This window comes from Protopterus annectens, chromosome 13.part0 (assembly GCF_019279795.1).
Source record: "Protopterus annectens isolate FY-2018-M chromosome 13.part0, PAN1.0, whole genome shotgun sequence".
NCBI lineage: Eukaryota > Metazoa > Chordata > Ceratodontiformes > Protopteridae > Protopterus > Protopterus annectens.
In genome coordinates this window covers 964,072,620-964,085,717 of record NC_056747.1, presented here as the reverse complement: position 1 = coordinate 964,085,717, position 13,098 = coordinate 964,072,620, and the positions used below count along the sequence as shown (strand labels likewise).

The 13,098-nt window shown below is 43.5% G+C and overlaps 1 protein-coding gene across 1 annotated transcript in view; it reads right to left on the bottom strand.

Moving 5' to 3' along the window:
• The window catches only part of RAB5C (RAB5C, member RAS oncogene family), a gene marked incomplete in the record, with an annotated part of 696,743 nt that overhangs the window by 365,897 nt on the left and 317,748 nt on the right, over nt 1-13,098 (bottom strand). The window contains 1 exon segment of the mRNA XM_044054726.1: nt 11,611-11,762. Coding sequence (XP_043910661.1) covers nt 11,611-11,762 — 152 coding nt within the window.

Sequence of the window (13,098 nt, the reverse complement as noted above, 5' to 3'; positions counted from 1 at the left end):
AAACTTAAATACACCAAACAAGAAGGAAAGGTAGAGCCAAGAGAAGTCAGGGGGCTGGAGAGAGGGTAACCAGGACTGCAACAGTGAATACACTTGAACATCTACAGTTATGGTAAATGTACACAACTGTAGTATGTGCTTGGTATTTCACTGTTGCAGTCATCACTTTTGGGTTAATTCCCAAATCTAACGAAAGAAGGAGTTTGTTAGAGAGCATTAGGGCCCGCTATTAAGCCCTGCAAGACTGCAATGGCAAAATCAGCTCTGGATTTAGAAAAAATAGGCACGTTGTAATGCTTGGTGAAGGTATGTACAGAGCTCCAGGTCGCAGCTTCTAGGAAGTCCCTGGTAGGGACTCCTCTGAGAAAGGCTGCAGAGGTAGATGCAGCCCTGGTGGAATGTGATCTTAGCCCCTGTGGGGTAGGTTTTTCATGGTGCTTGTAGCAGAAATTAATGCAATGGGCTACCCATTTAGAAATGGTTTACTTTGAAATGGCCTTCCCCTCTGCCCCTGCAGCAAAGCCAACTAGCAGCTGTTCAGTTTTTCTGAGAGGCTTGGCCCTATCCAAATAAAATCTAAGTTGTCTGTGGACATCCAGAGAGTGCAGTATGCGTTCTCCTTTATTTTGTGGATTAGGAAAAAAAAGTAGGCAAATGAATGGCCTGCTTAAGGGCCACACTAGACACCACCTTGGGCATAAAGTAAGAATTGGTCCTGAGGGACACCCTGTCTGCATGGAAGATAATGAAGGGTTCCACTGCCATGAGGGCCTGTAATTCAGACACTCTTCTTGCTGAAGTGATGGCTTGAAGGAAGGCTGTTTTCCAAGAAAGAAATTTCAACTCTGCAGTTGCAGCTGGCTCAGTGGGAGGGAGAGTGAGTTTTTCCAATACAAAGTCAAGGTCCCAGGCTGGAGTAGGGGCTCTCCTGGGTGGATTTAAATTTTTGGCCCCTCTAAGGAATTGCTTCAGCAGTGGGTGAGAGAAGAGGGGTGGGCTCAGTATTATAATCTGCTGAAATGGCAGAGGCATGAATTTTAATTGATGAGAAGGATAGGCCCTTGTGGAGCATTTCTGTTGTGTAGTGAAGAATATGAGGGTAAGCTGGGCACCGTTGTGCCCATCCCCTGAGTCTGGCTCCAGGAACAGTATCTTTTCCACTTTAAAGCATAGGATTTTCTAGTACTAGGCCTCCTTGCCTCCAGAATGACATCTAGCACCTGCTTACTGAGGGATGCTATTGGAGAGCTGAAGGGATTAGCCAGGCTGCAAGGTTCAGGGTTTGAAGTTGAGGGTGCAGAATCTGGCCTGCCTGCTGGGACAGCAGGGAAGGGGTCTGAGGCAGGTGACATGGTTCCAGCAGTGTCATACTGTGCAAGAAGGGGTACCAGTGATGGTGTGGCCAGTCTGGTGCAATCAGTATTGTCCTTGGCTTGTCCTGTTTGATCTTTCGCAGAACCTTCGAGGGGAGAGGCAGAGGGGGAAGGCATAAACAGAGAGGCTTTCCCAGGTAAAGGACAGGGCATCCACTTTCCAAGCTTGACTGTGGAAAATCTTTGTGCAGAATTTGTCCAACTGGTAGTTCTGAGGGGAGACAAACAGGTCTACCTCTGGAGTCCCACATTTGTTCCTCAAGAGGTTGAATATTTTTGGCTCCAGTTTCCATTCATGTGGGTCCATGAGATTTCTGCTTAGGTAGTCTGCCAGTGAATTTAGCTTGCCTGGCAGGAATTGAGCTTGTAGGTGCACTTGGTAGCTCAAGGCTGTGTTCCACAGAGCCAATGGCTAGTCTGCAGAGAGGATAAGAGTGAGGTTCCTCCCTGCTTGTTTATGTACCACATAACTGTGGTGTTGTTTGTCTTTACCAATAGTTGTCCTGGAAGAATGTGGTCTTTGAAGGCTGTCAGGGAATTCTGTACAGCTAACATTACGTTTTGGTTGATATGCAGGAGGCATCTTGTCTCGGGTTCCATTTGCCCTGAATGCAGTGCCCTGCCAAGTGAGCCCCCCATGCATAGTCTGATGCGTCTGTTAGGGTTTGGGCGGCAGCGGGTAGAGTGAAAGGGAGCCCCTTGTTGTGGTAGCAGGCTTCTGCCCACCAAAGGAACTCTTACAAGGAATGACAGGAATCACTGATTCCAGGTCCTGAGAACATTGACACCATAGGCTCTATAGATACCATTGTAGTTTCCTCGTATGCAGTCTGCATATGGAATTAGTAGAATGCAAGAGACCATGAACCCCAGGGCTTGCAGAATTTTCCTTGCAGATAGCTGGGGCTTTGTGGCCAATAGTTTGAAGTAGGCTGTCAAATAAACTTGTTTCTCTGGAGTGAGGAAAGCCATCTGGGAAGTTTTGTTCAAGCCTACACCCAGGCATACAATCTGATGGCATGGTACTAGGTGAGATTTCTTTTTGTTTATGGTGCACCCCAGTGAGGTTAGAAGTTTCTTTACGAATGCCATATGTTTTAAATAGCAAGTCCTGGCTTTCTGCCTGAATCAGACAATCGTCCAAGTATGGGTATATCTGAATATTTCTCTGCCTGCAAAATGCAATGGCTAGAGCTAGACACTTTGTGAATACCCTGGGCGCAGTAGATAAGCCAAAGGGAAGTGCAGAGCCTGTCCTGAAGCATAGGTATTTCTTGCTAGATTCCCTTATTGGAATGTGCAGGTAAGCTTCCTTTAAGTCTAAGGTTGCCAACCAGGCATTTTTGCCCAGCATAGGAAGCAGCTGTTGAAGTGTTAGCATTTTGAATTTTGGGATTATCAGAAAGGTGTTCAGAATAGAGAGGTCCAGGATAGGATGCCAGGAGCAGTCTTTTCTGGGTACCAGGAAAAGACTTAAACACCTTGTCCCCTTTGTTCTGCTGGGATAGGTTGAATAGCCCTGAAACGTAGGAGAGAGGGAGAGAACCTGCTGTTGGGCCTCCGCCCACTGATTTGGGGGTAGGCCTGGCCAACTGTTTGGGGTTGGTAGGGTGTGGAAGTGGAATCTGCATCCTTGGGAAACTATATTCAAAACCCATTTGTCCTGGGTACAGAGTTCCCAGTTTTTTGCATGTAGGGCGAGCTTTTCCTCCTAAGGGAGCAGGTAGTTGAGCAGGGCTTGGAAGGGTTAAGGTTAAGTCACTGTGCCATTTTTCCATGGGGGGGGGGGGTACTACTCCCTGCTTTGGAAGTGGGAGCCCACCACTGCTTAGGCCTGTGTGTAGCCTGAGACTGTAACCTAGGTGGTCTGCTGTTCCTGGGTTTGGACTGAAGGCCTGGAAGAGACTGGAAAGGACCAATTCTTTGAAGGCCAATGCCTACTTAACCTGGGAGGCTGTACTTGTAGGAAATATAACAGTTTGCATAGATTTAGCTTTTTCCTCCATCCTTTTGAGGACTTCTGCTTTGTTGCCAATCAGGCGGTCTTGGTTTAAGGGAGCATCCAGTAATTTAGCTTTCACATGATCTGGCAAGTTTTGCTTCTTAAGCCAATCGTGCCTTCTAAGTACAGACCCAGTGACAGCAGCCCTGCAAGATGCTTCTAAAGAGTCAAAACCACATTGCAAAATTTGTTTACCAACTTGTTCTGTGGAATGCATTAAATCCTGTAATTGTGTGCTCAGCACAGTCAGGAATCAACATCATTTTCTGTTCAAGTAGTCCCATAATATGCTGCTGGTATTTTAACGTATGAAACTGGCAATTTAAAGCCCTAATGGCCAAAGTAGCAGAAGTGTACACCTTCTTACCCCATATGTCCAAGACTCTACATCTCTATCAGAGGGGGGTAGGATTTTTGGCAACAGTAGCCTTAATGCCTTTTGGTCCTTGGGAAATGGTCTCTGGATCTGCAGTAGGATTCTTGAAAAGGAACTTGTGAGTCACGTACTCTAATACCGGTCAGGTTTTCTGGGAGCTGGAGGTAAAGTGTCTGGGGAAAGGCTAGATTCCAAGAAAGCATCATCTACAATGTCCAGAACAGGAGGGATAGATAAAGGCCTGTGTTGAGGAAGGAGTAAGAATTCCCTAAGCCTCTTTTTGGAGTCAGAGTAATCCTGGCTTTCCCAGCGGAAATGCTCCCAGTGTGTGTGCAAGGTTTCACCAAAAGAAAATTCTTCTGGAGGGAAAGCAGAGGGAATGGAATCCTCTGCATCATAATCCTCATAGGTAGATAAAGGCAAATCCTGGTCATCAGAAGAAACAGAAATATCAGACTCCTGATCAGAAGAATCAAAAGGAAAATCAGTTATAGGTCTCTTAGAGGGAGAAGGCTGGCTTCCCCTAATTAAGGTAATAAGGTCTTCAGTCATTCTAAGCATTTGTTTTTTAGGCATATGGGTCTGTGCATGTGGTTTGGACGTCGGTTTTCTACATGTGGTGCAAGTTTTAGGCCTGGATGAAGAAGATTGCGTCGGTTTAAAATGCAATCTGTAAGCCTGAATACACCCTCAGAAGCCGGTGCCTGCACAGCAGTTCTGGACCCATCCAAGGAAGAGACATCCACAGGTTCCATAGTCGAAGAAGCATCTTGCGGCATACCGGACTCCGAATGGGTCTCAGTAGAGACCTGCAAATCTGAGATAGCGGGCATCAGGGGCTGCAAAAGCGTCTCACTGAGTAACGGCGGACTGGCGACTAGCTTAACGGAAGCGTCGTCTGCAGTTTTGGACCTATGCGGTCTGTCTCTAGCTTTACGTTTTTTTGGAAGATAGTTAGTCGGATGGCTTAATGAAGCCATTTCGGAGTAATGATACCAAGTACCAAAATGATTTGCTGCAAATATAGCCCGACTAATAGTTCAGAGGTTGAACAAGGCACAAAACCGACAGCAAGGGATGTCATGGTCTGGGCCTAAGCAAGGAATGCAGTACGAATGAAAATCTTTATGAGGTATTTGCTTTCCACAGGTAAGGCAATTGTTAACTTTTACTGACATCGGAGCAAGAAAAAAAAGATCCCCAACGGGGTACTTACCTTTTTTTGAAGACTTCGGCTCTGAAACTTGAAAATGAAAATATCAGGAGTCTGCCAACCAGCACTTGCTAACTGCTTCTGCTTCAGGCACCACACGGCAAGAAAGACTGATGTAATGGCATCGGCTGCATGTTTTATACCCCTGACGACCTATCATGGAAGAGGAGACCGCATCCGACGCAGGAATCCAAGACTCTGGTATTCAAGCCGGCTGAGGGCTACCTGCAGGCAGATAACCCAAATGTGAGGACTGTAACAGTGAAACACAAAGAACATCTTGCTGTTTCAGACCAGGAGCCACTCTTGTTGGTCAGATATGTAAAAACCCCTTAAGAACCGTTTCACTTGAGGTAGGGCTTAAAGGGAAGGATCCATGGGAAGACCAGCAGAGATCGAAGAGTAAAAGGAAAGAGGATAAAGTACAGTTGTGTAAAATCTTTTCATAAGAGTAGATTTGTCTCTTCATTTTTGCAGTATTCTTCACATAAGAGAGCATTACAAAGCTCAAGAAACAGAATAGGAGGTGGAAGTCTAAAGTGCCCCCTCAACAAATTTGCATAAAATTGTTTCAGCAAAACCTGCTCTGGCTCTACAAACCATAACCAACTTGTACTGCTTAGTAAAGGTATGCATGGAAGCTCAAATAGGAGCTTCAATCATAGAACTGGTGTCCAACCTCTTGGAGAAGGCACCAGAAGAGGCAACAAGCTCTAATGGAATGAGCTCTAACAGAAGTAGACAGAGATTTGCCATGAAAAGATAAAAAAAAAATTGCCTTAAATATCCAGGAGTTGGCTTCCTTAGAAACAGCCAAATCCAGAGACCCGAGATGAAAGGAAACAAAAAGGTAATCGACTTATGAATAGTCCTAGTTTTATCCAATTAGTACTCAAGCTATTTGTGCAAACCCAATGTATGCAAGACCCTCTCTCTAGCAGACCTGGACATAAAAGGAGGGTTATAGTATGAAGGGACACCCTTTCCCTGTGAAAAAACAAAAAAAAAAGGAGGAATGGCCATAATGGCCTGAAGCTCAGAAACCCTCGGAGCAGAAGTAAGAGCCTGCAACAAAACAGTCTTCCAGGTACAATGCTGCAAAGAAGCAGAATCTGGAGGCTCAAAAGGAGCCAGAGACAATTTTTCCACAACAAAAATCAGGTATCAAGTAGGAGGAACAGGTTTTCTTGGAGGCTTAATACACAGGACTTCTTTAATTGTTTGACCTAAAAACAAGAGGTTAAGAGAATTTAAGCGTAGACTAGCAGAAATTGCTGACAAATGGGCCTTCACAGAATAGGCCAAGCCAAACTGGAGCAACTCACAAAGAGAGGAAAAGAGGGACCCCACTGAAAAAGGATCCTGGTTACAAGCATAGGACTAGACAAACTCTTCCATTTGAACATAAAATATTTTCTGGTTGAGGGGTTCCTTGCCTCCTGCAAAATCCCGGGCACATCCTCAGAAAAGAGGTGCCTGAAAAGGATCAAAATCCCATCACCCACAGTGTCAGCTGCAGAATGGACAAGTGGGGATGGATGAAAGACCCCCTTGTCCTGTATGAGGAGATCCAACCTGTGAGGTTAACTTGTAATGACTGTCCCTGGCCAGATGCATTAAGAGGGGAACCAGTGCCGCCTTGGCCAAAAGGGAGTCACTAGCAACATTTCTGGGGAATCCAGCTGAATCTTCTACAGGACTCTTGGAAGTACAGGAAGAGGAGAAAAAGCATTAAGAAACACCCCCTTCTAAGGGAAAGAAATGACATGGCACACTACAACAAAACAGAGGAATCAGCCTGTTCAGAAGGAAGGCAAAAAAGATCTACCTGAGGAATACCCCACCAATGGCCAATGTCCAGAAACAAGTCTTTGTGAAGCAACCATTCATGAGCCTGTGTTCTGGACCTCCTCAAAGACTACCACTATATTGTGCTCTGAAGGATGTCTAATGTCTGAAGAGTTAACGGATAACTGACAGCCATTTCCCAAGCCTGAAGAGCCATCATGCAGAGCAGAGAAGATATCATGCCTCCCTGCTTGACATACCACATCACTGTAGTCTACACCTTCAAAGGGCCTAGAGAGATCATCAGGTTAAAAGCCTGAAGGGCCAAAATTAGAGTTCACATCTTTTTGATGTTGATATTGCCCGACTTCTGATGGGAAGGCCAAAGACCCTGAACTTTCAGGTGACCTCCATCCCATGTCTAAGGCATTGGTGAACAGTTCAAGAAGGGACTGGAGGTTGAAAGGGCTGGCAGCGAACTGTTGAATCCACCACTCAAATTCCTTCTTGAGACAGGGAAGGACAAGTAAATTGAAATCCAGAGGGTGATAATTCTGCAACCAAACTGATTTGAGGGTACTACTGAAGCTTCTGCATATGCAGTCTGGCAAGAGGAAGAAATAGACTAGAAGACACCATGACTCCCAGGGCTCGAAGAAACTCCGTGGCTGGCATGGCAAAGGAAGAAGAGACTGAAAGAAGGCTTGTCAACAACAATACCTTTGCAGGCTGAACAGAGGCCAACATTGGCACCATCTGAATCCTGCATCACAAATCCAATTGATCTTGACAAAGAGTCAGGACGGACTTTTGGAAGTTGACCTTAAACCCCAAACTTTGCAGAAGAGACTGCGAACTGCAGATCCTGTAACAATCAACTGGGAGAAGGTGACTGAAGCAACATGTCATCTAGATAAGGAAAAATCTGAATGCCTTGGAGCCTGCAGAAGGCAATCTTAGGAGCTAGGTATTTTCTGAATACCCCTGGGGCAGTAAAGAGGCCAAAGGGCAAAGCAATGAACTAAAACTGACAGGAAGACGAGATGTAAAAACTTCCTGAAAAAGAGTATGAATAGCTATGAAGGTAAACATCTTTCAGATCCAAGGGCACCAGAAAAGCTTGGGGTAATAAAAGAGGAAACAGACCAAGAAAAAAAATGGACACTTACCTGGTGTTGCTAAATTTTCAGTACAGCGAAAAGTCATTCAGATTAACTGGCAAAAGTAACGTTCGAACTGGCAGCAAAGTAGTTCTGGGTATTTGCGTCTGTACATCACTTTTATGCCCTACATTCTGTGTGGGGAGCAAAAATGTGACGTATGGTGCATACAAGATGTTTTAGGCTTTTGCATACTGGCCAAGTGTCGGGCTGCCCTAGGCAGGAGATCCCTTCTATGCAGAATACTGTAACAGTTATACAGAAGGACATCACAAATACTGCAGAACTAGAGGCATGTGGGCTTGAAAAAGGTTTGCTTTCTTACTTAGGCAACTAGATAATCTTTTATACTTGGCCAAATAGGTACTTTGTTAAAGCAGGTTTCTTAGCCTCCTTTAGCACATCATCTGAAAACAGATGCCTAAAAGTATTAAAATTCAATCATCCAAGCGCAAGTTGAAAAAATTGAAGGCTGGAGGTGTCAACTCCCCCATGGAATTCAATCCTGTGAGGAAGCTTGTGGGAACTGACCCTGGTCATTGCATGGACCAAAAAGGGGATTAATCACAATTACCCTGGTAGAGCCCTTCTGGATCTTTAGATGGATCCTGTTCAACCAAGTGTGGAAAGGCAAACAAACATTCCAGTCAATCAAAAAAAAAGGAGTTAGTCTTCTAGGCCTTTGTGCAAGGCACCCTGGAGCAGAATGTATGAATGAAGGTTAACATATCTATTTGAGGGGTTCCCACAGCTGGATCAATTCATAGAAGCATCCAAGTTCAATTTCCATTCGGGGGGGGGGGGTGTATATCCTGGTCCTGAACAGCTTGTTTACAACAATACTCTGCTCCAACAGAACATAAGTAGACTGTAGGAACAACAGACTCAGCGGAATTGTTAGTTCACAGGCAACCCACAGCTAGTCTGCTAAGGGGGTTTTCCCCAGGCTACCATAGGTAGTCTGCAAAGGGGAAAGATCTGCTTCCCCATTTATGCCCATCACTGTGTTTGTGATTACCAGTAGAGGGCCTTGGCAATGAGGGTATTTACTACAGCAAGCATTTATTTGACATGTGTTTCAGTCTGCCCTCCTTGTGCCACAGGTCCTAAACTTTCAACCTCTTGGATACATCTTGGGTTGTGAGGGAAAAGGGAGAGCAGGGCTGACAGATATTTGATATGCCTACCAAACTAGCTCCATTTTTACAAATCCTAGAACTGGAATCTGAAAAAATAGGGGGTGCTGGTGTACGGAGAAACCACAAAACTTTCCATGTGAAGTCTGCCCCCAAAATCATAAGAATGGTAGAGGTCACGAAACCTTGAATCCTGAAAATTTCCCTCCCAGATGTCAGAGTCTGACAGGAGAATGTCAAAACTTGTTTTGTAAAATCCTACTTTGTAATAAGAGAAGAGTTATAATGAGGGGATGTATCCTAAAGACATCCCAGTCCCAGAAACATTATCCTGTGAAAACGAATGACAGACTTCTGTTCATCTAAAACCACTGACAGAAAAAAAAAGGTGCTTTACCCAATCTAGACTCTTGACAAGTTGTAAAAGGATTTGCAAAAATAAAGTTATTGTCTAAATGTGAATGCCCTGAAGCCTACAATGGGCTATTACAAGAGCTAGGCATTTTGTAAACACCATGGGAGTTACAGCCAAGCCTCAGAGTAAAGCAGAAATCTGAAATGAAAGCTAGAAAACATGGAAAGAAAAAAGTAGCCGATATCCCAGAAAATGGAATGTGATAAGTATTTTTTTTTTTTTAATTAAGACTTGACAGAAAGAGTGGGTCTAGAACAGGTCTCCAAAGTCCCCTCTTCCTTTGGCACTGAAAAGATCCTTGAATAGAACCCTCTCTATATTTGATCTGGATAAGCAGGTTCCGTAACTCCCTGAGATAGCACTTGATCTAGGATAGGAAGAAATGATGTGCAGATGCAAAGGAATCCCTTGAAGAGGAGAATGGGAGTCCCACTACCTGTTGTAGACTTTTTACATAATTCTTGTTTCTATACGCCTTTCCACCCATTCCTTGGTTAACCAAGGTTCTTCTAAGTGTCCCAGATATGTTGTCACAGAGGGAAGTGAAGACCAAGAGTTTGGGAAAGCTTAAATGGAATGTCTGGCTAGTGGGTGAAAAAAAGAGTAGTATATAGCCAGACCTGAATTTTTACATTGTCTTTGGTTTGAGAAGGATACTCCCTTCTTTTCTGAACCCCTCTGCCAATGCTTTCTGAAACTATGCAATTGTGACTTGCTGTGATTGCTTATTTTGTTTTTTACAAAGACACCTGAACCGAAAGGAAAATGTTGATGGGCATGAAGAGGGCGTAACTACTCGACAGTTGTGTACTCTGCAGTGACAGACGGTGGACAGGCATAAAGGGGGCTGCCACCCCTACTGCTACACAATTTTAAGTTGTGGCCTTACTGATGTGGGATACGGGGGAGCCCCCAGTGTAAGCTTTTCTGTCTGTTCTCTAAATCTCTCATCTCCTAAAGATCACCATAGTACAAGTAACAAGGGTGGGATGACATTGCTACATACACACATGCACATGGAGAGTCCAAATGTAAAATATCTACACATCTGTGTTTGCATATACATTTCACATATATATCAATCCAGTTGGAAAGAGTAAATGTCACAATCAGCTAGGAAAAAAGTCTAAACTTCACAAGTAAAGATATGCAACATTAGAATATGCACTAAATCATTACCTGGTTATGTTCGCCACCACACCAATAAAAAATAGAAGTTACTCCAGATAGAGCTGCAATTCAGTACAAGAACGTATGCCTTTCTATTCAGTTCATTACTTCAGCAACTAGCAATGCAAAGATGGAAGATCAAACTGGCTGCATTTCAGTAAATGGCCTGCCGCTTGTTCTCTACCATGGCTACCTTTATATTCAAATTCCAGTCAACTGCCAAGAAACAGGCTTCCCCTCCTAAAAAAATTGTGTAGTAAACTGCAGATGGTGTAAAGCAGCTCAACTGACAAGTAGCTGAGAGGTTTTTACTGTTTTTTTTTTTTTTTTTTAATAAAATTATTTTTAGCCATAACAAAATTATTTTTGGCCGTTACCTCAATTACAGACTCTCATCACTGCTCCCCAAATAGCTCATTAGCTTCCTTACTGAAGTGTGCAGTGGAGGATGCACCACATAACAGCTAGGAGGACTTTTTTTTTTTTTTTTTACTTACAGAAGGAAAACATGAACGTGGATGTCAGAATAGTGCAAGGAGACTATATTGCTCATCCTAGTGACAGCCTGCGAGTGGGCCAGCTAAGCATCTGCTTGTCCTTCAGTCCCCAAAAAGCACCTCAGCAGTGGCAATCATCCACATTCTCCCCCTGACCAGGAGAGATGCCATGAACTGCTAGATCTCACCCCACCTCTTTTTCTCCGAAACATCCAGTGGTCAGGCCTGCTACCTGAAGCTCAAGTCTCCTGGATCAAAGTCAGGACTCCATCCCTCGGTGTCACACAGGAGACGCGTTTTCTACTAGTTCTGTAAAATTATTTTCGCCATCATGTATCTGTATGTTTGTTTGACAACTGACTGCAAAAGCAAGCTTCAGCATAAAACCTGCATCTACAAACACTGCAGCAAGATACTGTGCGCACCAGCCTAGAAATCATATAAAACCAAGAATACTGACCACCACCCCATCTCACTTACTGTGTTTGTGATGTCATACACCACGATGGCTGCCTGAGCACCTCTGTAATACATTGGCGCCAAACTGTGGTATCTCTCCTGCCCAGCAGTATCCCAAATCTCGAACTTCACCGTTGTATCATCCAAGCAAACTGTCTGCGTTAGGAAGGCAGCTATAAATAAGACAAGGACATTAGTGATTTCAGCATTTAATTTGCAATACTTCACAATTTCAGTGCGACAAGAACTACAACATAAATCACCTGTGTCATTAACACTTTTTTAATTTGAATTATTTTAAAATATTACTTGTACTTGGCTTGATGGCTCCCAGTATAAGTTACGAACATTAAACTCTATATAGCAACACTTCTGCTGCTACACTGTCATGGCACATAATACAAGTGTGGAAGAAGATTTTTCTTCTCCATTGCCCCCCTTCCCCAAGAAGTTTCAACCTTAAGCTTTAAAAGAAGAATATGGATGCAATTTTCTGACATTAAATGGTCATCTTTAGCCATGATCAGTCTTTGGCAAGTACATGCTCATTACTGGCATCCCCTCTTACCTATAGGGTCAACTAATCATACCACAATGGAGGTTTCTGATTATCCGTTCATTACAATGTCAACAGTAGAAATGCTACTGAGCATGAGATAGTTCATTGAATGCAGTTTGCCAAAAGTTCAGTTCCAATTTAACAGGCCATTGGAAAGGGGTAAATCCTTTTACCCTGAGGTGAGATATCAAAATTGATTATAGTAAATAGGATAGAGCAGGAGACTTGGCTCCTCAAATTACTAAAATTATTTCTAGTAATTTCAGTTAAGTGATCTTGTTGTTTGGGCAAGCACAGTTTTCCTTTTAAAGATTTTCTTACGAGTTTTATTTCAGAAGTATGGGTTTAATGTCATCATATTTGTCATTCTGATGCATGATCTTTTCTGCTCAACTCCATCTCAAGGTCAAAAAACATAGGCAAAATAGTAAGTGGCCAACAGTAAACTAATACACTCAGACATCATCTATACACCACAACCTAATCACATGGTACCTCACGTTACGTGATCATGAAGGATATTTACAAGAAGACACTGCCGCTATGTAACCTGTGTGGCCTGTGGTTGGTTGCCTCAATGAAAACATCTGTTTGAAAATTGACAATATTCAGTAAAACTGTTAAACGAACACGTTCACTGGACAGGGAGCACATCATCAGAAAAATGAGGGAAGACTGCATCAGCTAAACCACGTACTCCATTTTTGTCAACAGCTATGCAACTCTGGAGTCAGTACATTTAAGTTTAGAGGTGTGAGGGGGGTTTAAGCCATGTCCAAGCCTTTTTAAAATGAACTGTGCATCTGAATTTATGACTTTTGGTAAAAGGGAATTATAGCATACCCCATCCTTAAAGCCAAGTACAAATCTAGGCCACCTGATATAAGTTAATGAATTTTACTTAATACTTTCACTTTAATAAGAGAAGAGAAAGTGAAAACAATTTTCCT